Raw genomic sequence first — 23386 nt, forward strand, 5'->3', positions numbered from 1 at the left:
TCATCTTGTCTGTCAGCTCAACTACCTTCATGACTTGTCCCATCGATTTAAAAGCAAAGTGTCTGTAGAAATGGTGTATCTTGTTTCTGATTGGCTCAACTCAACTCAAAGATTGCACCTCTGAATTACTTTGCGTGCATTTCCTGTTTGTCAAAATAACTGATGCCAACTGAAAGATAAAAAACTGGTTTGACCTCTTAGGGCTGTTTAATTTAACAGTTTGTCCATCCTGAACAAATATTAAAAAACACACCTCAGCATCCAATGTATATGGAGGCCTGAATCAGCACTCACATTTGCATCAAACACAAGACAAAAGCTTTAATGTATGCTGGTTAAGGTATGAAATTCTCTGCAGCGTAAAGTTCTTTAAGTTTAATCAGCTGGTTTTAAACGTTTCAGTGTAAAGTGCTCTGCACACAAAGTCACTCATTTATCTGAACGTAATCATATATAAAGATAAAAAGACACACACAAGATGATTTTCAGAAAGACCATGACAGATAGTTTTATTACTCTCAAAATTAATGTTTTTCTACAATGGCAGACACAGTTGAACTGCCTTATTACATATTAATATGAATATTAAATGCAAAGGAGTAAATGGGAGAGTTTATATTCAGAAAGTCCTGGACCCCGTTTCCCAAGTTATAAGAGTTTTTTCCACTTCTGCGAGTTGGTACAAGACACTTGTTGATCTACGATCATCAGTGTCATCAAGAGTATGCAAATATCTGTTTGACTGCTTGACTGTCAATGCAAGAGAAGATGTGCTTCAAAATCTCTCAGATGTTTGTTTCAGAGCTTCAAGGCCCTAAAACATAACTATTAACAAGAACATTTTCAATAAAAGAAAATAAAAACATTAAAATGAATTGTGAAAGTGGGACGGTTCAGTGGAGATGTGTGATGTAACATATTACTTTCAAATGCAAAAATTCAACCAACCTTAATGTTCCCTCAGTAATTGACAAGGAATATGAGAAAGCATGAATAAATAAATATTTAAATAATAATTCAGAAAATCCCCCAAAGTATGAAAACACCAAACTCAAGAGCAAAATCAGTATGACTGCACCCAGATAACGCTGATGGTAATGAAGCTGACTGATATGAAGAGGATGTAGAAGCAAAACAGCAGGCGGTCTATGATGAAGCCCACCTGGATCCACTCCTCAGAGCTTTGACTTCTGCCCAGCCGCTGCTCCACCTGAAGGTGGATGGCCTGGAGATCCTTACCCAGGCTCCTCAGCTCCTCCAGGGCCTTGTCCTCATCCAGCGGCCCCTTCTGTTCTGGACCCTCGCTGTCCTCGGCCACCAGAGAGGAGACTTTCATTTCTGTTGCAGAGGATATGAGGGGGAAGGTAATGGCAACTGTGACTGTTTATATGGACTTGTGCATAATGATAGCATGAATAGTTTCACCAGTGTAAAAACCACATCCCAGGTCTCACATACTACCTTGTGCGGCAGGATTTTGGATGACTGTGTCCTCCAAGTCTCTGGGCTTTGGAGGAAGCCGTACCAGGCGGCCCAGGATGTGAAGGACAAACACTCGGATACAGCGAGGGACTGGAGAGTAGTGAGCGGAGCCACACAGCAGGTTGGTGATGACGATAGTCTCCAGTAGACTAGCCACCATCAGAGCCAGACACAGACACAGGAACACATCTGGCAGAATAAGAATAACTTAAAAATAAATTAAATAAATAATACATTTTTCTTCTTTTTTTTTACAAAGCTGCTCCACAGACAATACAAGTTAAATCCAGGCAGAATAATCCAAGAATTAAAGGCCATTGACATTATCACCTTTTAAGTTGATATGGCGAATGTGCCAGCAAACAACTGCTTTTTACTCATCAGGCAGCCACGGAGTAACCTAAGCATTCATTTAGAGTAGTGTTTCGATCCTTCTGATGAATGTAAGTCCAATATTCACTTGCCTTTCAGCTCTGTTTCGATCAAGACCAAGGGAAATATTTGTTTCTTGTGTTGGAAAAATACAAACATGTGCACAATCCTAAGGTCATGACAGGTGACACTCATTGCCCTTAAGGCCTATTTCTGTTTCGGTGTTGCATACCTAGTCAACGAACTTGTAGCGCCTATTTGAGGACAAGTAACCCTAAAAAGGACAGAAGTGTCAGTCAGATAGACAATGTGAGATATACGACTGTGAGCATGCACGCAAGGGTATAAATGTCACGAAACGGAGAGCTTCAGGGCTCTCAGCCCTGAACATTTATGTTGATGGTTGTTTGCCCACTTGCAAGTGTTTATTAAACCTTTAAAAGACTCTCTCTTGATTTTCGAGTCCTTCTTTACAGAAATTGCCTCCACATTTCTTCAGTTGCTAAATGCTCCACTATATTCACCAGCTAGTTGCTAGTTTTTTTTTTTTTTTTGCTTTTTCACTGAAAACAGCTTCCTGTTATGGCTGAAAACAACACAACGAGAGCGTTGAGAATGAACCAAAATGGTAAAGTTGAAGGCTGTAAAACCAAAACAAAGAACTGAGATGTACTAAAACGCTCCGGGAAACTGCAGAGTTTATGATTATAATGTATAATTGCTTTAGGAGCAAGAGGGTTGCAGATTCAAACCCGGCTTGGCACTCTTCTGTGTGGAGTTTGCATGTTCTCCTCCGTTTACTCCGGCTACTCCGGTTTCCTCCCACAGTCCAAAGACATGCAGGTTAGGTTAATTGTTGACTGTAAATGGATGGATGGAATTCTTTTAGGAGGATACTCCCAATATAAACCCAAACGTGAGACTGGGACCCAACATTGCATTTACTCAGTGATCATTATAAAACATAATAGCCTACATTTCATTTTCAGATTCTTTTGGTAAATGGACTTGCTTTTATATGGCGCTTTTCTAGTCTTCCGACCACTCAACGCACTTTACACTACAGGTTAGTATTCACCCATTCACACACACATTCACACACTGATGGCAGAGGCTACCAAGGTGCCAACTTTGCCCATCAGAATCTAATCTAAACACTCATTCACACACACCGATGGCTATGCCTTCGGGAGCAATTTGGGGTTAAGTGTCTTGCTCAAGGACACATCGACATGTGAGCCGGGGATCGAACCACCGACCTTACGATTGGTGGACAACCTGCTCTACCCTCTGAGCCACAGCCGCCACTTTTGCTCTTGTAGAAGGTATTGTCAACTGACTTATGAGAGGTATGGTGTTTCCGGTGGTAGGCAGCAGGTCGTTCATGATGAGCAGGAAGACGGTGTAGCCCAGGATGAGGGTCATCTTGAACAAGGAACGGTCCACATTCTGGGGAGGCAGCAGGAAGCTGAAGAGGTCAACTGTGATGAGGAAGCAGCTGGGGATCAGCAGGTTCACCACATAGAGGGTGGCCCGACGCCTCACCGACACCTGTAGCAGTGTCAACAGCGGGTATTTAGCTCTCTTTTGATTAAAGAATTAACAATTAAAAAAAGCTGCACATGCCTGTACAAAATCATCACAATAAAGAACATCTAGTTAGTGAAAGTTACTACGGTACATCCTAAAACACAGGGACATGTCAACACAGCATACACAACTGTACTGCCAATTTATGACGTAAAAAACATTTGGAGTGCCTCGAGTATAATGGTTTTACAGAGAGTATTTATGTTATATATGACTGTGTATGATGATGGTCATGCATACCCTCATTAGGGTAACTGTTATTATACGCTGTGATGCATTCATATTTTCATTGTTTTATTTAACCTTAAAGGGACTGTTTGTAACTTTTTAAGCGTATAAATGTAGCGGGTCGGCACACATGCGCGCTCGCATATGCGCGTTCACGTGCAGCCGCTGCCTCTCCTCCTCTGCCTGCTCGCCTTCACTTAAACAGCGCGCGCGTTCTCACTCAGCTCGCTCCACCTCTAGACGTGAACGTGCGCTCACTCCACACTGCAGAAGAGTTAGTTTAGCTCTGAGAATATCTAGTGAATGTACAGTGGACGTAAGAAATAAAAGCTGCAGCTCCTCCAGACCAACAGAGGTTTCCCGTGTCTTGTGAAGTGACGGGGCTCCTCAGAGAGAAACGTTACCGTCTCGTTACCGACCGGGTGCCGGTGTCTCCCTGCTCTCTCCGGCTGCGGGCGGAGAGAGCAGGAAGACACGCTGCAGAGCCCCGCTGCCTCAGCCTGCACTGAGGCAGGAAAAGCCAACACTAGGATCAGATCTAAATCATGTTCATGGAGAGACCTTGGTCTGGTCAGCTAACATTACTGCCAAGCAGGTGAAATATAGAGTGATATTGTGCTTTTAGCTGACGTGTGTCGCCTCACTGTTTTGAACGATGCTCGTTCAGGTATATTTAGAGCGAGCAACCGCGAGCCCGACCCTGACTTTCGTTGATTTCACGGCCACAGGTGTCGCTGTTAAGCAGCATTTCTGAATCTTACAAATAGTCCCTTTAAAGGGAGATTTGTCAAGTTTGTAATACTCTTATCAATGTGGGAGTGGGTAAATATCCTTGCTTTATGCAAATGTATGTATATAATTATTACTGGAAATCAATGTTTCAGTGTGCTGTCTTGACTATGACTTGCCACAAACTGCATGTGATTATCATAAAGTGGGCATGTCTGTAAAGGGGAGACTCGTGGGTACCCATAGAACCCATTTTCATTCACTGATCTGGAGGTCAGAGGTCAAAGGACCCCTTTGAAAATGGCCATGGCAGTTTTAACTCTGTTATTCATCCTCCTTCCTGACAGGCTAGTATGACATGTACCAATGGATTACTTAGGTTTTTTTAGTTCCATATGGTACCAGTATCTTCTCTCTAGCTTTATTCTGCTACAACGTCTGAAAGATCGATTGCGTTAATGTGTTAAATAAATTAGTGCCGTTCAGATTAATTTGCGTTACTATCGCGTTAACTTTGACAGCCCTAAATAAAATATTTGGTAGACTAAAACACTTCCTAAACAACTTTTCAATCCTGTTCATCCTTAGGTATATTCCTCAAATCTTTATTGTGTAAATTAAATAAAACATTACAATAAGGTTACTGTCTAGAGTACTTTCTTACAAAGAATCGAAGCTCTTGGTACGTTTCACCTTGCGCAGCAGATGGTAGTAGGAATATCTTCGCTGTGAGTCCGACTAGTTCCCACTCACCCATAGTTGTCATCACTTCTCTAGAGTTTTTTAATATTTCCTCTGCAGGTATTGAGAGGTTAAGCTGCAGATCTCTAACTGAAATGAAAATATAATATAGTCAATGCTTTTGTGAGATTTATTATAAAAGTATAATGACATTAATTACAAAAATCTATCTGTACCATTCAATTAACAGATTTTGTATTAATAAATACGAAACAAACATATCAATCTGTATATCTCAAGTATATTACAAAGATAAGATTGGGTCAGTTTCCACTTACAAAGGTGTAAGAAGGAGTTGAAGCTTAAAGTGCAGTTCTGGATGTCAAATGGAAATGTGTAGATGTCGAGCCTGCAGGAGCTGATCACTTTGACGGGCCGTTTATCGAGCACGGTGCCGTCAGAAAACAGATAGGTGTATGGGACGAATGGAGCTGAGTTCTTATCCATACTACAGGACAAGAAAGGACAAAGAAGCCAGTAAATATGATTAGTAATATCTGATTTCTGTGTAAGAACACGAATGGCTATATTTGTAAAATATATTCTTCTTATTAAAGGCCCTCTCAGTAAAAATCACAAATAACATATATACAGCTTTTAGTAGCCTAAATTACAAAAGAATACAAAAGGAATGAAAAGTTAAAAGTATAATATTCAAGAATTAAAGGGACTGTTTGTAACTTTTTAAATGTACCGGGTCGGGACACATGCGCGCTCGCGTGTAGCTGCTGCCTCTCCTCCTCTGCCTGCTCGCCTTCACTCAGACAGCGCGCGCGTTCTCGCTCAGCTCGCTCCACCTCTAGACGTGAACGCGCGCTCACTCCACACTGCAGAAGAGTGAGTTTAGCTCTGAGAATATCTAGTGAATGTACAGTGGACGTTTGTGCAGAAATAACTGCTGCAGCTCCTCCAGACCAACAGAGGTTTTCCGTGTCTTGTGAAGTGACGGAGCTCCGCAGAGAGACACGTTGTCGTCTCGTTACCGACCGGGTGCCGGTGTCTCCCTGCTCTCTCCGGCTGCGGAGCCCTGCTGCCTCAGCCTGCGCTGAGGCAGGAAAAGCCAACACTAGGATCAGATCTAAATCATGTTCATGGAGAGACCTTCGTCTGGTCAGCTAACATTACTGCCAAGCAGCTGAAATATAGAGTGATATTGTGGTTTTAGCTGACGTGTGTCGCCTCAATGTGTTGAGCGATGCTCGTTCATGTCTATTTAGAGCGAGCAACCGCGAGCCCGACCCTGACTTTCGTTGATTTCACGGCCACAGGTGTCACTGTTAACAAGCATTTCTGAAAGTTACAAATAGTCCCTTTAACTAAAAAACAATGTATGCTCGGGACGCTTCAGTTTATCTGCAAACAGAATTTCGGTACCACCTGGGGGTGTAACCCCGGGCCAATAACAGCCCGCAGGGTGTGCACCCCGTTCAGGTGGTCAAATATCGCCGCTTTGTCACGCCCAACAACTTCTGATAGAAGCGGCCGTATTTGTCATGGATGAGAACGGGTTGTGTTGCGTGTATGTGTTTCAATGATCCCCCTGCTCCTCTCTGTGCTGTGAGTGCAGCTATGATCGGTGTGTGTCTGTAGTTTGACGAGAGCAGCGCTGAGCCACAGCCAGGAGACGGGAAGCCTGCATTCATTCAAAATCCGGCAACTCGGCACCTTCCCGCAGGATTATGGGGAGTTGTGCGGAGTTAGTTGCGTGATTATTTGTGTTTTCGAATGTAACAGCTGGGAAACAATCAGAAAATAAAATGTGATATCTCCAATTTGCTGCTTTGTTCTCATTAACGCCGCTCTCTCTCTTCAGTCATTCTCTAGCTTGCTTGACCATCGCTGAGCTTTGGAGGTGTGGCCAACTTTGAATACGGTGTGTTTACAAACAGCAACCGCAAACTGTTACATATTATACCTTTAAACACGAGTTTGTGAAGTTTGTGTTTAGCCCTAAAAGAAGACCAAATTTGTCAGTCGAGGTCAGGAGTGTATAAATTCATTCCACAAATACGGCTGGACTGTGGTGGTACTTACAATTCATTGATGACCACATCTGGTACCCAGAGCAGTTTCCTTGGAATTGTAATCAAATTAGAACCGCACTGTTCTGGGTCCCAGCTGACAAACTCATTTCTCCATTCCTGCAACACGAATCAGACAGATGCAACACATATACGTACCTGATAACATACAGCTTTCAGGTGATGTCTGGTGGAAATATCGGGCTCTTTAGATGTGACCAGCAGGTAAAAGGTATCGCATTTTTACAGTACTAAGCAACAGTAGTATTATTTTCGACTGAACGCTTTTCATTTTGCCAACAATTAGTTACACAACTTTTTTTTGGTAGATTATATCATGTAGTATCTAGTTATGTTGCTGAAGGATAGAAGGTATCTGCCCAAAAACTACACTATGATCCAAACTGACAACTTCTCAAGCATGAAACAAAGAAGTTGATTGTAAAGGAAGTACTTACTAAATTTTGCCAGATAAACGTTTTCAGGATTTGGGCCTTTTCATCCTGAAAAAGAACAAACCATCAGTCGTATCGTTACTTCCACACACATTTTCTTTTAAGGAAAGACCATAAAGACCATAGGCATATGGAAACTCAAGAAGATGAAATCCAGTGTAATTGTCCTGTTGGCTGACATAAACACAGAACAGTTGTAGGCAGAATAACAACAAGTTGTTGAATGAACATTTTTATCTGCTTTATAAGTTGATATAAGTAGATTACACTTAGAAGTAATTGAACAAAATAGTGAGTTGGTTTTAGGTTAAAGGGACTGTTTGTAACTTTCTAAGCTTATAAATGTACCGGGTCGGCTCGCATATGTGCGCTCGCGTGTGGCCGCTGTCTCTCCTCCTCTGCCTGCTCTCCTTCACTCAGACAGCGCGCGCGTTCTCGCTCCACCTCTAGACGTGAACGCGCGCTCACTCCACACTGCAGAAGAGTTAGTTTAGCTCTGAGAATATCTAGTGAATGTACAGTGGACGTTTGTGCAGAAATAAATGCTGCAGCTCCTCCAGACCAACAGAGGTTTCCCGTGTCTTGTGAAGTGACGTTGTCGTCTCGTTACCGACTGGGTGCCGGTAGCTCCCCTGCTCTCTCCGGCTGCGGGCGGAGACGACAAGTTACTCTGCGGAGCCCCCTGCGCTGAGGCAGGAAAAGCCAACACTAGGATCAGCATTGATTCATGGAGAGACCTTCGCCTGGTCAGCTAACATTACTGCCAAGCAGCTGAAATATAGAGTGATATTGTGGTTTTAGCTGACGTGTGTCGCCTCACTGTTTTGAACGATGCTCGTTCATGTCTATTTAGAGCGAGCAAGCGCGAGCCCGACGCTGACTTTCGTTGACTTCACAGCCACAGATGTCACTGTTAACAAGCATTTCTGAAAGTTACAAATAGTCCCTTTAATGTAGTCTCACTTACCACCCCCAAAATGCCAAACAGGGTGAAGTCAATGCTGACGTTGGTGGGGGTTGACATATTCACGACAGGTCGAATGGAGCTCAGATTGAAGACCGGTTTGAGAGCCTCCAGCAGGGAAGGTGGGTCAGGCCGAGAGCAGTTGAGCATGAAGGAACCGCACGGAGCTATGGAGGAAAAAAGAAATGTGTCATTATGATTGTTATAAAGTAGATTAGCTTCACAATATTTCCCAACTGTATAATTAAAAAATTGTATAGTAACATAAATAACCCGCGCAAAGAAGCCGTTCTTAAAGGTGCTAAATTTGAAATTCAGAGAGCCCCAACATGGCGACGGCTGAATCGGCGGCTCGCAGCCAACAGTGCAGAGCATACAGTGAAAACAACGGCAACAGTGCTGACAGAGTTAACAGTGTTTACCTGGGAAGAACCGGAGGGTGGGCGCTAAGCTTCCGCGTATGATTACAATGATAACTGTGAGATATAATATATATATATATTTTAATACATTAAACAGTATGAGTTGTACTTACCATGCATGAGCACAGAGATGAAGATGAATAGAAGCTTAGAAGGCTTGACTTTCAGCGGGCAGCACTAAAAACATTAACATTGGGTCAAAAGCGGTTGTTAGTTTGCGTGGTGTGCTGGTGGTTAGGGCTGTCCTGTAAAGTTGTCTACACACATTTTAGGTGGCAAATACAGACATGATCTAGATAAGTGGAAATTAAAAAAAATATATAATTGTATTTGTTAATGTGAGTGCACTTTAAGACCTACATCTACAGGTGAGTTCATTTAAAATTGTGGCATGCCTGAAAAGCCCTGAATCCCACAACATCCCTACAGTAGGAAACAGAGTATTTTTTACTTAAAGGGACTGTTTGTAACTTTCTAAGCGTATAAATGTAGCGGGTCAGCACACATGCGCGCTCGCATAAGCGCGTTCGCGTGTGGCCGCTGCCTCTCCTCCTCTGCCTGCTTTCCTTCACTCAGACAGCACGCGTGTTCTCGCTCAGCTCGCTCCACCTCTAGACGTGAATGCGCACTCACTCCACACTGCAGAAGAGTTAGTTTAGCTCTGAGAATATCTAGTGAATGTTCAGTGGACGTTTGTGCAGAAATAACTGCTGCAGCTCCTCCAGACCAACAGAGGTTTCCCGTGTCTTGTGAAGTGACGGAGCTCCTCAGCGAGTAACGTTATCGTCTCGTTACCGACCGGGTGCCGGTGTCTCCCTGCTCTCTCCGGCTGCGGGCGGAGAGAGCAGGGAGACACACTGCAGAGCCCCGCTGCCTCAGCCTGCGCTGAGGCAGGAAAAGCCAACACTAGGATCAGATCTAAATCATGTTCATGGAGAGACTTTCGTCTGGTCAGCTAACATTACTGCCAAGCAGCTGAAATATAGAGTGATATTGTGCTTTTAGCTGACGTGTGTCGTCTCACTGTTTTGAACGATGCTCGTTCAGGTATATTTAGAGCGAGCAAGCGCGAGCCCGACGCTGACTTTCGTTGATTTCACGGCCACAGGTGTCGCTGTTGACAAGCATTTCTGAAAGTTACAAATAGTCCCTTTAACATCCAAAAGGGAAAGTGTGAGTTTTCAAGGTTGCCAACATTAATGGAAAATCATATTAGCAGATTTATGTTTAACAAAACACTTAAATGTGATCAACAGCAGACGAAGATGCTGTTTAGGTAAATGATTTCATCCTCCTGCTTACATCCTGGTGAGTTCTTCATATTCAGATAGTTGAATGCAAAATATTTAGGCTACTTTAAAACTAACTACGTGTAGCATTAATCTTCAAGATGAAAACATTATTTTTTTTTATGTAGAATTGGCTTATAATATTATGGCAAATGGGTAGATATAATTTATAGAGTTTGGATACAAATTACACTATATTGCCGAAAGTATGGAGATGTAAGTTGGGCTAGGCCCCTTGGTTTTAATAGACATCTTGATGGAACAGCATTCAATGATATTGTGGACAACAATGTGCTTCCAGCTAACCTCAACCCATCCAAAACCTTTACAATGACTGTGAGTCGAGCTTTATTGCCCAACATCAGTGCCTGACCTCACTAATCCCTGTTCCCAAATCTTTTGATTGGATGTCCACATACTTTTGGCCATGTAGTGTACCCTTTTTGTTCACTCTATGTGTGACTAGACAAATATTTAAAAATGGTCTTTAGTTACTTATTTCATAATTTAAGATTCCGTTCGTGTAATACGAATCTATTAAATAAAAATATAGGAATCAAAACTGGCATTAAAATGAATGAATAAATAGGAAAACAATTATGATGATTATGTTTTAAATGAATGTCAATCGAATACCGAATGAAATTTTTCAAGTAATTTTATTTAGTATACAATGGTTTCCTCCATTTTAGAATGGCACAATATAACACAAAAGGCTTAGAGCTACATCTATTTAATGTAGTAGAGTTAATATAATGTCCAATAGTGATAGTAGGACCATTTGTTATTATTAACAATAGTACAATAACTTTAGAGTATGTATAAATGTCTTGGCTCCAAACAAAACAACAAAACGATCATGTATTGAGTTACTAGCTACATAAATGGAGCCCCTTAAAACAGACAGCAGTTGTCTACTGACTGTATGCGTTGGACCAGATAATGATGATGGTAATGAAGCTGACTGTTACGAAGAGGATGTAGAAGCCGAACAGCAGGCGGTCTATGATGAAACCCACCTGGATCCACTCCTCCGAGCTCTGGCTTCTGCCCAGCTGCTGCTCCACCTGGAGGCGGATGGCTTGGAGGTCCTTACCCAGGCTCCTCAGCTCCTGAAGGGCCTTGCCCTCAACCGCTGGCCCACTCTCCTCTGGAAGCTGTGCCAACCCCGCCATGGGTTTCATGTCTAGTTTTCAAGGAAAAAAAGGTGTAAATTTTAAAGAAATGATCATTATTTACTTCTTCAATGCGGTGTATGTGTATAAACAATCATGTTGATCCATCTGATGTATTCAGTGGGCAACCTCGGGGTCTGAGAAGTGAAGCCGAAGTGCCTTAAACTTGCATTCTTTCTAACAGCCAGCAGGGGGCGACTCCTCTGGTTGCAAAAATAAGTCTGATTGTATAGAAGTCTATGAGAAAATGAGCCTACTTCTCACTTGATTTATTATCTCAGAGCATCTTTTGAAGTTATACTTTAGTATAGATTTCACAAATAACTAAATACTCAAATCTTTTGGCACATCAGCACCACATTATCATACGTTTCAGGACCTTGAAAAGATTGTGTAAGAAACTGCGTTCATTCTGAAGAAAGAACCACAAAGGACCTGGGGGAAATTGCCCCTTTTGTGGAGGAGGAAATTACTTTTTTTCTCATAAAGTTATGACTTTATTCTAGGGATATTACGACTTCTTTTTCTTTAAATAGTATGACTTTATTCTCATTAAATTACGACTTTTTTCTCGTAATATTATGACTTCATTCTCAAAATCTCAAATTTTTTTCCCCCTCATTGTGGCCCTAATACTCCGTCTTACAATCACTAGTTTCAAGTCTTCTTCAATACAGCATGATGTTCATTTAGTAAATTATGGTCCCATTTAGAGTCAAATAGACCATAAAGCAGGGGATGATTTAGGGGCGGGGCTACCTTGTGATTGACAGGTCACTATTGTCTGGTCTGGGAGTTGTCTGTGTTTTCATTGTAGGGACCTGCCATTTCTGGTGGCAGAGACAGTGTCGCAGGATCCGTGAGGTATGCTACCATTGGCCGTGAGCCAAGCTCACTCTCCATTGGCCACTCTAACATTCACACTATGTGAAATTCACACAGAACAAAACCAGAGGAATTTCTTTGTTCCTCCTCTTTCCTCTTCATCTTCTCATCTTTCCTGACATGCGAGAGGTGAGCTGCTGCGCTCTTCCTGCTCTTCATCTCCTCACCTCCTGACCGGCTCGAGGTGAGCGGCTCTCAAGTCCAGAACTTGCAAAGCAGTTCTGCTTCTGATCTATGGTCTGTTAGGAAACAGACATAGCAACACAAGGAACCAAAAGGCGGAAGACGCGAGTGCCTGCCTTCTCACAGTTAGCACCAAGCTAACCAATCTGCACAGCAAAGATGACATCTTTGATTTGGAACCACAACTTCAATACATGGAATCACAAACCCTGTTCTTCCATGGTAACGTACTGTGCTTACCTTAGCATTAGCAATCGCAAATGGCTGAGCAAGACTGTTCAACTTTGATTTCTAGAATGTACTGATATTGATTTGGTTTAATGTTATTCATTGAGTTTGACTGTGTTGATTTATCTGTATTTGATATCTGGGTAACTGGCTTTGCCACATCTGATGTGTTTAGTTTATGCTTCACATAGACAAGGTCTTGCATGCAAACTAACCATCTTTTCTAACCCACTGCATATCTAACACACATAAAGATCACATACAGAAACTGTGAATTAGTTAAACATAAACATACAGCTTCAGATAATCTTAACCCCACATCACCCCCCCCTCTCTGTCCTTCTTGAGCACATGTGCTCAGAAGAACAAAGAGGTCACGTGATGACATGCTGGCGGCCATCTTTGATTCCGCCATCTTTGTAGTTTTACAGTGCTCGCCATTTTGTTTGTAGGCCATACAGACATTTTGAGACAAGAACCCATCTTGTTCCCCCCCCCCCTCTCTCTCTCTCACACACACACACACACACACACACTGTGTTTGGTTTGTTTAGTTTAGTTATTTAGTTAGATTAATATTGTGTTTTGAACCTTTATTATCTTGTAAATAAATGATTGTGGAATATACATGCTGGTCTCTTTAATGTTGCACAAGAGTGAATAATGCCAACCTCTGCTATGTCAAGAACTCCGATATCCTTCAACCTTTACTATCTATTTTGGTTATAGTTATTAATTTAATTATTAATCAACGTTCCAAATTGATAGTTTAGCATATATAATGAGACTATATTAACGTTTTGGTCATTGATCCCTGATCCCAGGGTGGTGCCCCGTTTATTATTAATGTTTATTGATAATCTTTATTAATATTAATAATTCTATTATTATTTATTAATTATTTTGCTAATAACCAAAACCTATACAGTAGAATCCCTACATCATCTTACAACTTTAACCCTTTCACAATGTGTTTTCAGTTCACGGAAGTTAATTATAACCTTTTTGGTCGCCCCTAAAAATGTCTTATTCAGCATTCGGTTGTCACTTCTGGTTGCAAAAAAACAAGATGACGATGGCCAAAAAACAAGATGGCCAAATGCCAAACTCTAAGCTTCAAAACGGCAGTCCACAAACCAATGGGTGACGTCATGGTGACTATTTCTACTTTTTACATATAGTCTATGGATTTACTCTACTGTATATTCATATTTAACTACCTGAATCCCTCGGTTCTTTAGTCTTCAGAGGCATGAAAACGAGACGACCCAGAATTTGCAGAACAAGCACTCGGATCCATTGTGGGACGGGAGAGAAGTCAGCGGAGCCACACAGCAGGTTGGTGATGAAGATAGTCTCCAGTAGACTGGTCACCATCAGAGCCAGGCAGAGAGAGAAGAACACATCTGACAGAGAGAGACAGGAGAGAGGTCTGCACTGTCACAATGTGTTTTACTATTTACTGTATCTTCAACGGGCGGACAGCTGGTCAATAATGAAAACCTCTGTGTCCTCCTTCTGGACATGCATATGTAAATCACACGCAAATCTGAACATAGTTTGCCCACAGTATCTATTTATGGAATGAGGCATGGAAATCAAGGTTGCAGCCAATTTTAACACTTGTCCACACTACCTGCCTCTTTAAATATAATGGCAAAAGGTTGACTGAGGACCACAGATCCACATCTCCCCTGCAGGCTGAAATGAACTGAACAGGTGAAATGAATGAAGGAAGATAGCTTTTCAGCAAAACAGCAGTTTGTTTAAGATACTCTACATTGGCTTTGCTAATGACATAGTTCTCTCATTCGTTGATTTGTGTACAATAGTGTCAAGAGAGAAGGCTAAAACAAGATACAGACGCAGCGTGTTTCAGTAAATACAGAGAACCTTTGCCGAGTCTGAATAACACTGACTCATGAGCGGTATGGTGTTTCCGGTGATAGGCAGCAGGTCGTTCATGATGAGCAGGAAGACGGTGTAGCCCAGGATGAGGGTCATCTTGAAGGAGGAACGGTCCACATTCTGGGGAGGCAGCAGGAAGCTGAAGAGGTCCACTGTGATGAGGAAGCAGCTGGGGATCAGGAGGTTCACCACATAGAGGGTAGGCCGGCGCCTCACTCTGATCTGCAGAGGGAAGAAACAAAACACACTCGGTCCACCAACACGTTCTCATCCCAACTTGTCACATAATGCTTTGTCAGACCTCTCGGCGCCACGTGCTTAATGTTGTGAATTAAACAAAAACACTTGCTTAGGTTCAGGCGACAAAACCTTTTAGTTAGGCTTAGGACAGAACAACATGGTTGGCCTTAATACTACTACGTTTGTACAGTGAAAATAACACGAACCAACGGCTGATTGTAACGTGAAAGTGAAACAACACACGGGACACGAACAGCGGTCTCCTGGAAGCCTTGTGTTTGTTAGACCCATCCACCACCTGTCCACCCGCCCGCTGTGTCTCTTTCGCTTTCTAAACTACGACACCACAGCACTTTCCCTGTGCTTTTACTGGTTTACATTGTAGTTAATGGAAAACCCGGTGCGTCTCATACCAGCACTAAAGGGTGTCTTGTGCCGTGGTATCGAACGCAGACGGCTGTGACAAAGCACCGGTATTTGACGCCCTGGGACCACATACGGTATCCTTACTGCAGCTGCACAATTAAGGATTTGAATAGGACTGATATTTCTAAATGTGTTGGATAAATCGCAAGTCGAGCGTTACGGATAGAATGATAAAGTAATATAAGAAATTTCACAACAAATGCTTTCTTGCTTCCAACCCAAATATACACTCTATTACTCTATACACTTTACAGACTCTCAACCTACATGAAATTTAAGCTCATCAATGTAAAATCCATTGTTAACTTCCTCGGTGTATTTGTGGGCGGTGATATCCAGCAGCTGCCACTCCCCCATGGTGGTCATCACATTCTTAGAGTGCTCTGTGATTTTATCGGCACGCTTCCCCAGGAAAATCTTTATGTCCATCGCTGGGAGGGAGAAGAACAGATAAATATATAATCCTGTAAAGTCAAGGCCACATTACTATCCACATTACACAAATATAGGAATTCAATTTGTTTTAACCAGTTCTTTTTAACGCAAATTGGGAGCTAGAGTGTAGATACTGGTATCATATGAAACCAGTAACCCTAAGAAATCCATTGGTATCAACAATGTCATACTAGCTTGTCACTAAGGAGGTTAAATAGCTATTCCTCCCTCCCACATGTTCATTAATCATCCCAACTGTGAGGTCATAAGGTCACTCCATTTTCAATCATGGTGCATCAACAATAAAACATTGTCCAGCACACATATACACAACACACAGTATTCTTGTTACAGTATAACTTTGGGTTACTTCACAACAAACACATTTTATTAAATACATTGTTTAAGAGTTTCTTTCGTCTTTTGGTAAGTGGCTAAACTTTTAGGTGTCCCTAAATAGAAGCTTAACATGCATTATTTCTTACTTACTGCCTCTCACATTTACATTTCTTGGACGTTTTTGTCAAAACCGGCATACAGAAGTCTTTAAAGACAGGAAATGAGACATTTGATGAAGTGCCTTACCAAAGTGGATGTAGGAGTTGAATGTGAAAGTGCAGTTCTGTATATCGAAGGGGAAGGTGTAGATATCGAGGTTACAGGAGCTGACAACTTTGACTGGATGAGAATCGTGCACACTGCCATCGTTATACACGTACATATACGGGACAGAGGGGGCCGTGTTTTCATCCATACTGCAAGACAGGAACAAGCAGAGGAGTTTAGATGTGTCACCACTTTCTTATTGTCATCAAATCCCATGAAAAGACAAAGACAAATTAAACAACAGCAACAAATTGATCATTCTAAGAAGTATTGCCTGTTTAGCCAAAACCTGAAAACACATAAATGAGTCACCTCGTTGTGTGACGTCTTCCTTCATTACAACAAACCCGGGGAATGCAGTTTATTTGATGTCAATCTCACATCAAACGTTGCATCTTTAACATGGTTTATATATACGTATGTATACTCACAATTCGTTGATCACAATATCTGGCACCCAAAACTTTTTTACAGGAAGAGAGATCCTGCTGGTGCCGCACTGGACTGGGTCCCAGCTGATAAACTCGTTCATCCACCACTAAAACAAGAAAACTGGTGTCAGTGCACAGAGCAGGTGGTATAAGTAATAATCACATCATTCACAAAAAATAATCCCACAATTATCCCAACATCACTGACTGAGAAATATGATGGTGGATGATTGCAGTACATACATAATGTAGCCAAAGGTAAGTTGACAACAGTTGAGCCTTTTCATCCTAGAAGACAAGAAGAAAAACAGTGACAGAAGGGGAGCGTTTCTTGTGACTTATTATTTATTAAATATATAATATTAAAGGGACTGTTTGTAACTTTTTAAGCGTATAAATGTAGCGGGTCAACACACATGCTGCTCGCATATGTGCGTTCGCGTGTAGCCGCTGTACCCTCCTCCTCTGCCTGCTCGCCTTCACTCAGACAGCGCGCGCGTTCCCGCTCAGCTCGCTCCACCTCTAGACGTGAACGCGCGCTCACTACACACTGCAGAAGAGTTAGTTTAGCTCTCCGGGTGCCGGTGTCTCCTCTGCTCTCTCCGGCTGCTGGCGGAGAGAGCAGGGAGACATGCTGCAGAGCCCCACTGCCTCAGCCTGCACTTAGGCAGGAAAAGCCAACACTAGGATCAGATCTAAATCATGTTCATGGAGAGACCTTCGTCTGGTCAGCTAACATTACTGCCAAGCAGCTGAAATATAGAGTGATATTGTGCTTTTAGCTGACGTGTGTCGCCTCACTGTTTTGAGCGATGCTCGTTCAGGTATATTTAGAGCGAGAGCCCGACGCTGACTTTCGTTGATTTCACAGCCAGAGGTGTCGCTTAACAAGCATTTCTGAAAGTTACAAATAGTCCCTTTAAATGATAAATTTATAAAGCTCCTCCTGGTGTAGAAATTACTTGTTGTTAGTGATTTCCCTATGGCACAATACACACGCAGTATACGGTATAATGCTGCTGAAACATACCACTCCTAGTATCCCGTACAAGGTGAAGAATATGCTGACGTTGGTGGGGGTTGTCATGTTCATGACGGGTCGTATGGCGCTCAGGTTAAAGACTGGAGTCAGAGCCTCCAGCAGGGCGGGTTGGGTCGGCTGAGAGCAGTTCACCTCGATGGCACTGCACGCAGCTGACGAGAAGATTAAAAAACAAAAATGTCATAGGGTTAGGGTTAGTTAGTCATAATTATTACCAATAAAACAGCAGACCTGCAACTAAGGGACTGTCTCAGCTTTAGTTCCCAATAATCACCAGGATTTCAATTCATTTATTTCCAATTGAATGCAGAATACAAAGGGTTTTAAATCGTCTGGTATTTGGCTTACATACATTATACATTGTATAATTGTACATGCAGTACCCATTATCCTGCACTTTTTCATTCTATGCAACCTTGGTGTTTTTTTTTTTGAGTAAAACATTTGATGCCTAATGCTCAATATTGTGCTTACTATAAGCTTACCTGGTATAAGGATGATAAACATGACCACAGTGGGCCTGACTGATGGAGGGAGACACTAGAATAAAACAATTACAATAACCGTGTCAATTTAAGCAACTAAAACAATAAAACAATTAATTATTAATTATTTAAGAAAAGGTTATCAGTTACAGAGAAGATGCCTTAGAAATAACACTCCATAACAGACAAGGAGAAGATACTTTACCTTCAGCGTAGTACCCTTTGGTGTCATGATGTCACGAGTGAAATCTTTATCTTGCTACAGATGAAAGTAGTTTCTTCTGGAGAGCACACAGAATAATCATCATAGTTGTCAATGAACAGGAGAGTCGTCTATCCATAAATAACCATTGCCAGACAGCAAAGACCTACCCACCACTTACCTGGCACACTCACTCTTGCAAGACTAAATTCAGCCTCAGTGGCTAAGATATACATAGTGCCAGTGTGGCGTGATGTGGACAAACCCCTGGCAAATGATGTGGGAAATGGAAAACTCTGCACGGCAGCTTCTTTCCCTGTCGGTGGTTTCATACAAAGCGAAGAGAAGCCACAGTTAATGTTTTGTACCGCAGTGTGTGACTTCCAGATGGTGAAGACTGACCACAGCGGCATCAGCGTCACACCTGCACGCAAATAAACAGTGGATGGCCTTTGAGAAACATGTGTCCTCTGGTGTCCTACCAAAACCTCCAGCTAACCAACCTCTTTGCATTTTATATGAATGTGAAAATGAACCAGGTTGCACAACTTTGCTCCAACACAATGCTTCTGCAAACCTTTCTTTATATTATATTAGTTGCTGTTCAACAATGTGGTACTCTAATGAACATAGTGTTGGCTATATGTACAGAAATAGTCAATGTAAGCCTCGTACATTGAAAATATATCTATTATGAAGGACACTGTTGAATTTGTGGAAACCTTGAGGAGTGATGGTCCCAGGGCTTGCTCTAGTCCTTTTAGTGCCCTAAGCCCCGACCCCCCAGAACCCTAACCCATACCCCCGTAAACCACAACACACATTAGACATCACAATGGTTTAAATAACTGTATTTATTATAATATGAATAAAGAATTGGTGCTTGATATTTTGGACTTAAAAGTGTTTAATCAGTTTCACTACAATTTATACTTTTATTAACAAATAAGTGTGGCCAGGCAGATGAAAAAGTGTGAGAAAGAGAGCCATTTCTTTCTTTCTTTCTTTCTTTCTTTCTTTCTTTCTTTCTTACTTCATTCTCAATGCAGAAAATGAGAAAGGGCGCCCACCGTCATTTTTTTTATTTTTAATATTTAAAGGGACTGTTTGTGACTTTTTAAGCGTATAAATATAGCGGGTCGGCACACATGCGCGTTCGCATATGCGCGCTCGCGTGTGGCCGGAGCCTCGTCTCCGCTGCATGCTCTCCTTCACTCAGACAGCGCGCGCGTCCTCGCTGTCTCGCTCCACCTCTAGACGTGAACGCGCGCTCACTCCACACTGCAGAAGAGTTAGTTTAGCTCTGAGAATATCTAGTGAATGTACAGTGGACGTTTGTGCAGAAATAACTGCTGCAGCTCCTCCAGACCAACAGAGGTTTCCCGTGTCTTGTGAAGTGACGGGGCTCCTCAACGAGTTACGTTATCGTCTCGTTACCGACCGGGTGCCGGTGTCTTCGGCTGCCGGCTGCGGTCGGGAGGCGATAACGTAACTCGTTGGGGAGCACCGCTGCTGAAGCCTGCGCTAAGCAGGAAAAGCCAACACTAGGATCAGCATTGATTCATGGAGAGACCTTCGTCTGGTCAGCTAACATTACTGCCAAGCAGCTGAAATATAGAGTGATATTGTGGTTTAAGCTGACGTGTGTCGCCTCACTGTTTTGAGCGATGCTCGTTCATGTCTATGTAGAGCGAGCAAGCGCGAGCTCGACGCTGACTTTCGTTGATTTCAAGGCCACAGGTGTCGCTGTTAAGAAGCATTTCTGAATCTTGCAAGTAGTCCCTTTAATTTTCTTTAACGGGTGACCGGCGCCCCCCAGAAGGTATCGCCCTCGGCGACCACCTATATGGCCTATGCCTTAAGCCAGTCTTGGGTGTTCCTGTCAGTCACATGCAGGTGTGGGTGACACTCTTTCTTCATTTATTCTGATGTAGTACATCACTTCCTGTGTGCTATAGACACTTTACCACCTAGCTGATAGCATGCATAAAAAAGAAGAAACCTACTGTATGCATTACATCCTTTTTTCTAAAATTCCTACCTGCACATGTCCAAATATTATATTTGATATTTAAGTATTTTACTCATTACAGATCAATTTACCTCAGTGACTCCGTTATACATAGTTTAAGTGTCAAAATGAATTGACAGGCCTTCATCCTCTCATTTAGTACCATATTTACACATTAAATAATGAATAAATCAGACTACTTTTTTTGAAAACAGAAAATATCCACACTTCAAATCACAAAGACATAGATAGACATAGACACAGATTATTGTTTGCATAAGCTTTATTTATCGATCATATTTCTGATCGTACCAGCAAGAATAAATATGAAAGCTTACATGCACTTGACTACTCAGAATGACTTATTCAATAAATGCTTTGCTATTATGAGTAAAAGACAGAGATAAATATTATTATTCTTTTAAATTAACAGAGAGGCTGGCTTAAAAGCAACACAAGCTCAGTTCTGAGTACAGATGCCTGCCAAACAGGCCTCACAATGAGTAGGCTCATGGGGACTTTTGACATCCAGGCTCACAAAAGGCCTGTGTGGTTTGCCCAGGTCTTCATGGTAGCATTTGATTCTGATCTTCTCCACCAGATTCTCCAGGAGGATGTCGATGTTCTCAGAGGTGATGCTGGGCTTCTCCATCGGAGCGTCGCTGCACATCTTGCAGTTCTGACGGAAGGCCCTCACCTTGACCACGCCCTTCCCGTCCATCAAGCGCATGTGGAAGACCACCATCACCCGGTTGGAAGGCCAGCTTCTTCCACACTTGGTGCATTTGAACCTTGAAAATCACAGAGGACCCAAGTTAAAGAAAGTCTGAACTGGCCCTTTAAATGATACTCTTTCTCTGCTGTTCAGGTGTTGCCAGTCAGCCGGCTCTCATTCACAGCCAGCTTCGGCATTAGGGGCGGGCCATGGGGGTCCAAGCCCGTCCAAAAAGGTCACCGTGCCCCCTCAGCTGAATTCTCTCCTGACAAAAAACTAAACTGAAATAACAGCTAGGCTATAAGTAAAATTAAGTCATTCAGTTTGGTAATGGAAGGACTTAACACTGCAATGCAAAATAAAGCACAAAACAGTGATAGTTTTGCATTTAGGAAACAACTAGGACATGTACTTGGGCTTGATTACATTGTTTTCTATTGGAGTGTCCTAACTGGCTGCGAGCAACATGGTGCTGCACAGCGCGGCGTGACGTTTTTACTGAACTTCTATCGGATACCTTGTTCCTATTTTCTCCTGTCACTCATATTGAGAGGAAGGGCTGATTAGTTTAGATAAAATGAGCCGAGAAAACCGGGTCAGTTGTCCTGGATGTAGATGAAAATATTAACTTGATTACTGACACTTTCAGCACAGGCATTGACGCTTGCCGTTATATGTAATAAAGTTCACTAGTGAAACTTTATTACGAGCTACCTGTCAAAAAATATAACAGCCACCTCACTAATGGTTCAAATAAAACACGAACACAGCGCAAAGATACAACTATGGAAACTCTGGGAAATATGAACCGTCACGACAATATTTCAGTAAGAAGCCTTTATTAACTTAAATTATAGTTATGAAGAAATCAGTCAGACTGTTAGATTAATGTGTTGTTTAACTGCCTGTTTATCTCGGCACCTACGTATCTGCACATTTGGACCCTGGCATGAGCAAGACGCAGGACGGGCCTGAGGAGTTATCTGTTGCCCACAGTACCTCCTCGTTTCAAAACAGAGACCATATAAGGTGGCAGCTGGCTGGAGAAGATCACTAGATAACAACCTACTTGCTCTCTGCTATATCGTAAGTTATTTCCAGTAAATATCACAAATAAAACGTGTGTTTTCTGATAAAAAAAAAAGTACGAACGTAGGAAGATAACAAGGCTTTCATCCAAGTGGTTTTGTTGCCTTAACCTAAAGACACCAAAGGGCGTGACAAAGTGGCAGTATGTGACGAGTTTGGATGAGAACGGGTTGAACAAGTCTAAAACCTATAGCCTAACCTATTTGTATTTTAAAAATAAAAATTAAGATATTTATTTCCATAGATAACTTTATTTATTATATTATAAATAAACAATTGGTCCCTGATATTGTTGGCTTAAAAAGTGTTTAGTCAGTTTCACTACAATGACAGTTATAAGGGGTGGGAAATGTATTTCTTTCATTCTTTATTTCTTTATTCATTTTTTACCTCAATGCAGAAAATGAGGAAGGGCATTTTTTAATAAAAACCTTAATAAACCAAATGCATTCACTAAAATGTAATTGATATTAACCTAAAGTATACCAAGCTGTATATACACAACACCTACAGTGACTAACACTGGTCCGGCACACTGACCTTGCACATGAGTTCCTGATGTACTGCTGCCAGCCCGGGTTCGGGCTGTTAGGCACAAGACTTTCATCAAACTCCAGACGCCAGGGGTCTCCTTGTTTAAGATCATTTGTTTTCGTCAGGAAGATTTGCGTCCACTCCGGCTGTGCCATCCTGTCAGTGCCAGTGGTGCCTGTGGCTGAAAATGAGACTAAACGATGACAGCTGATTTATACTGTACAAACAGCTGATGTGACCAGTAGGGAAAATGAAACTTAAAAGTGGAAACCTGGTTTCCTTAAGTTTCAGGTTTAGAATGGGGAACGACAAGCATGTTTTGATGGGGCAAAATTAAGCAAACACAAAATATTAATCATCCAATTACTGGATAGTGTAAATGAAGAGAAGGGAAATCCCATGTAATAGAAGTAACTGATTTGTGCACGTTTGGGTGTCTTATGATTATCTTGCACTCACTAGTGAAGGACTTCAAGAGAAATGAAACTGAAGCGTTCC

The 23386-nt window shown here is 42.1% G+C and overlaps 2 protein-coding genes across 2 annotated transcripts; both read right to left on the bottom strand.

The window, feature by feature from the left end:
• Positions 1-498: 498 nt before the first annotated feature.
• Positions 499-18921, bottom strand: LOC119488741 (5-hydroxytryptamine receptor 3A-like). The gene is made up of 19 exons (XM_037770626.1): positions 18543-18921; positions 18338-18392; positions 17841-18004; positions 17054-17098; positions 16811-16917; positions 16359-16528; positions 15606-15769; positions 14684-14894; positions 13985-14170; positions 11313-11479; positions 9118-9181; positions 8586-8749; positions 7622-7666; positions 7177-7283; positions 5421-5590; positions 5066-5232; positions 3195-3405; positions 1462-1671; positions 499-1338 (listed from the first exon to the last, which is right to left on the bottom strand). The coding sequence occupies exons 1-19, from the start codon at positions 18567-18569 to the stop codon at positions 1064-1066; spliced, it is 2709 nt and encodes a 902-aa protein (XP_037626554.1). The 5' UTR covers positions 18570-18921; the 3' UTR covers positions 499-1063.
• Positions 18922-20815: 1894 nt separating this feature from the next.
• LOC119488744 (receptor-transporting protein 3-like) lies at positions 20816-23092 on the bottom strand. The gene is made up of 2 exons (XM_037770630.1): positions 22895-23092; positions 20816-21341 (listed from the first exon to the last, which is right to left on the bottom strand). The coding sequence occupies exons 1-2, from the start codon at positions 23041-23043 to the stop codon at positions 21011-21013; spliced, it is 480 nt and encodes a 159-aa protein (XP_037626558.1). The 5' UTR covers positions 23044-23092; the 3' UTR covers positions 20816-21010.
• Positions 23093-23386: the final 294 nt, after the last annotated feature.

The sequence above is a fragment of the Sebastes umbrosus genome, chromosome 5 (assembly GCF_015220745.1).
Source record: "Sebastes umbrosus isolate fSebUmb1 chromosome 5, fSebUmb1.pri, whole genome shotgun sequence".
In the NCBI taxonomy this organism is placed as follows: Eukaryota; Metazoa; Chordata; class Actinopteri; order Perciformes; family Sebastidae; genus Sebastes; species Sebastes umbrosus.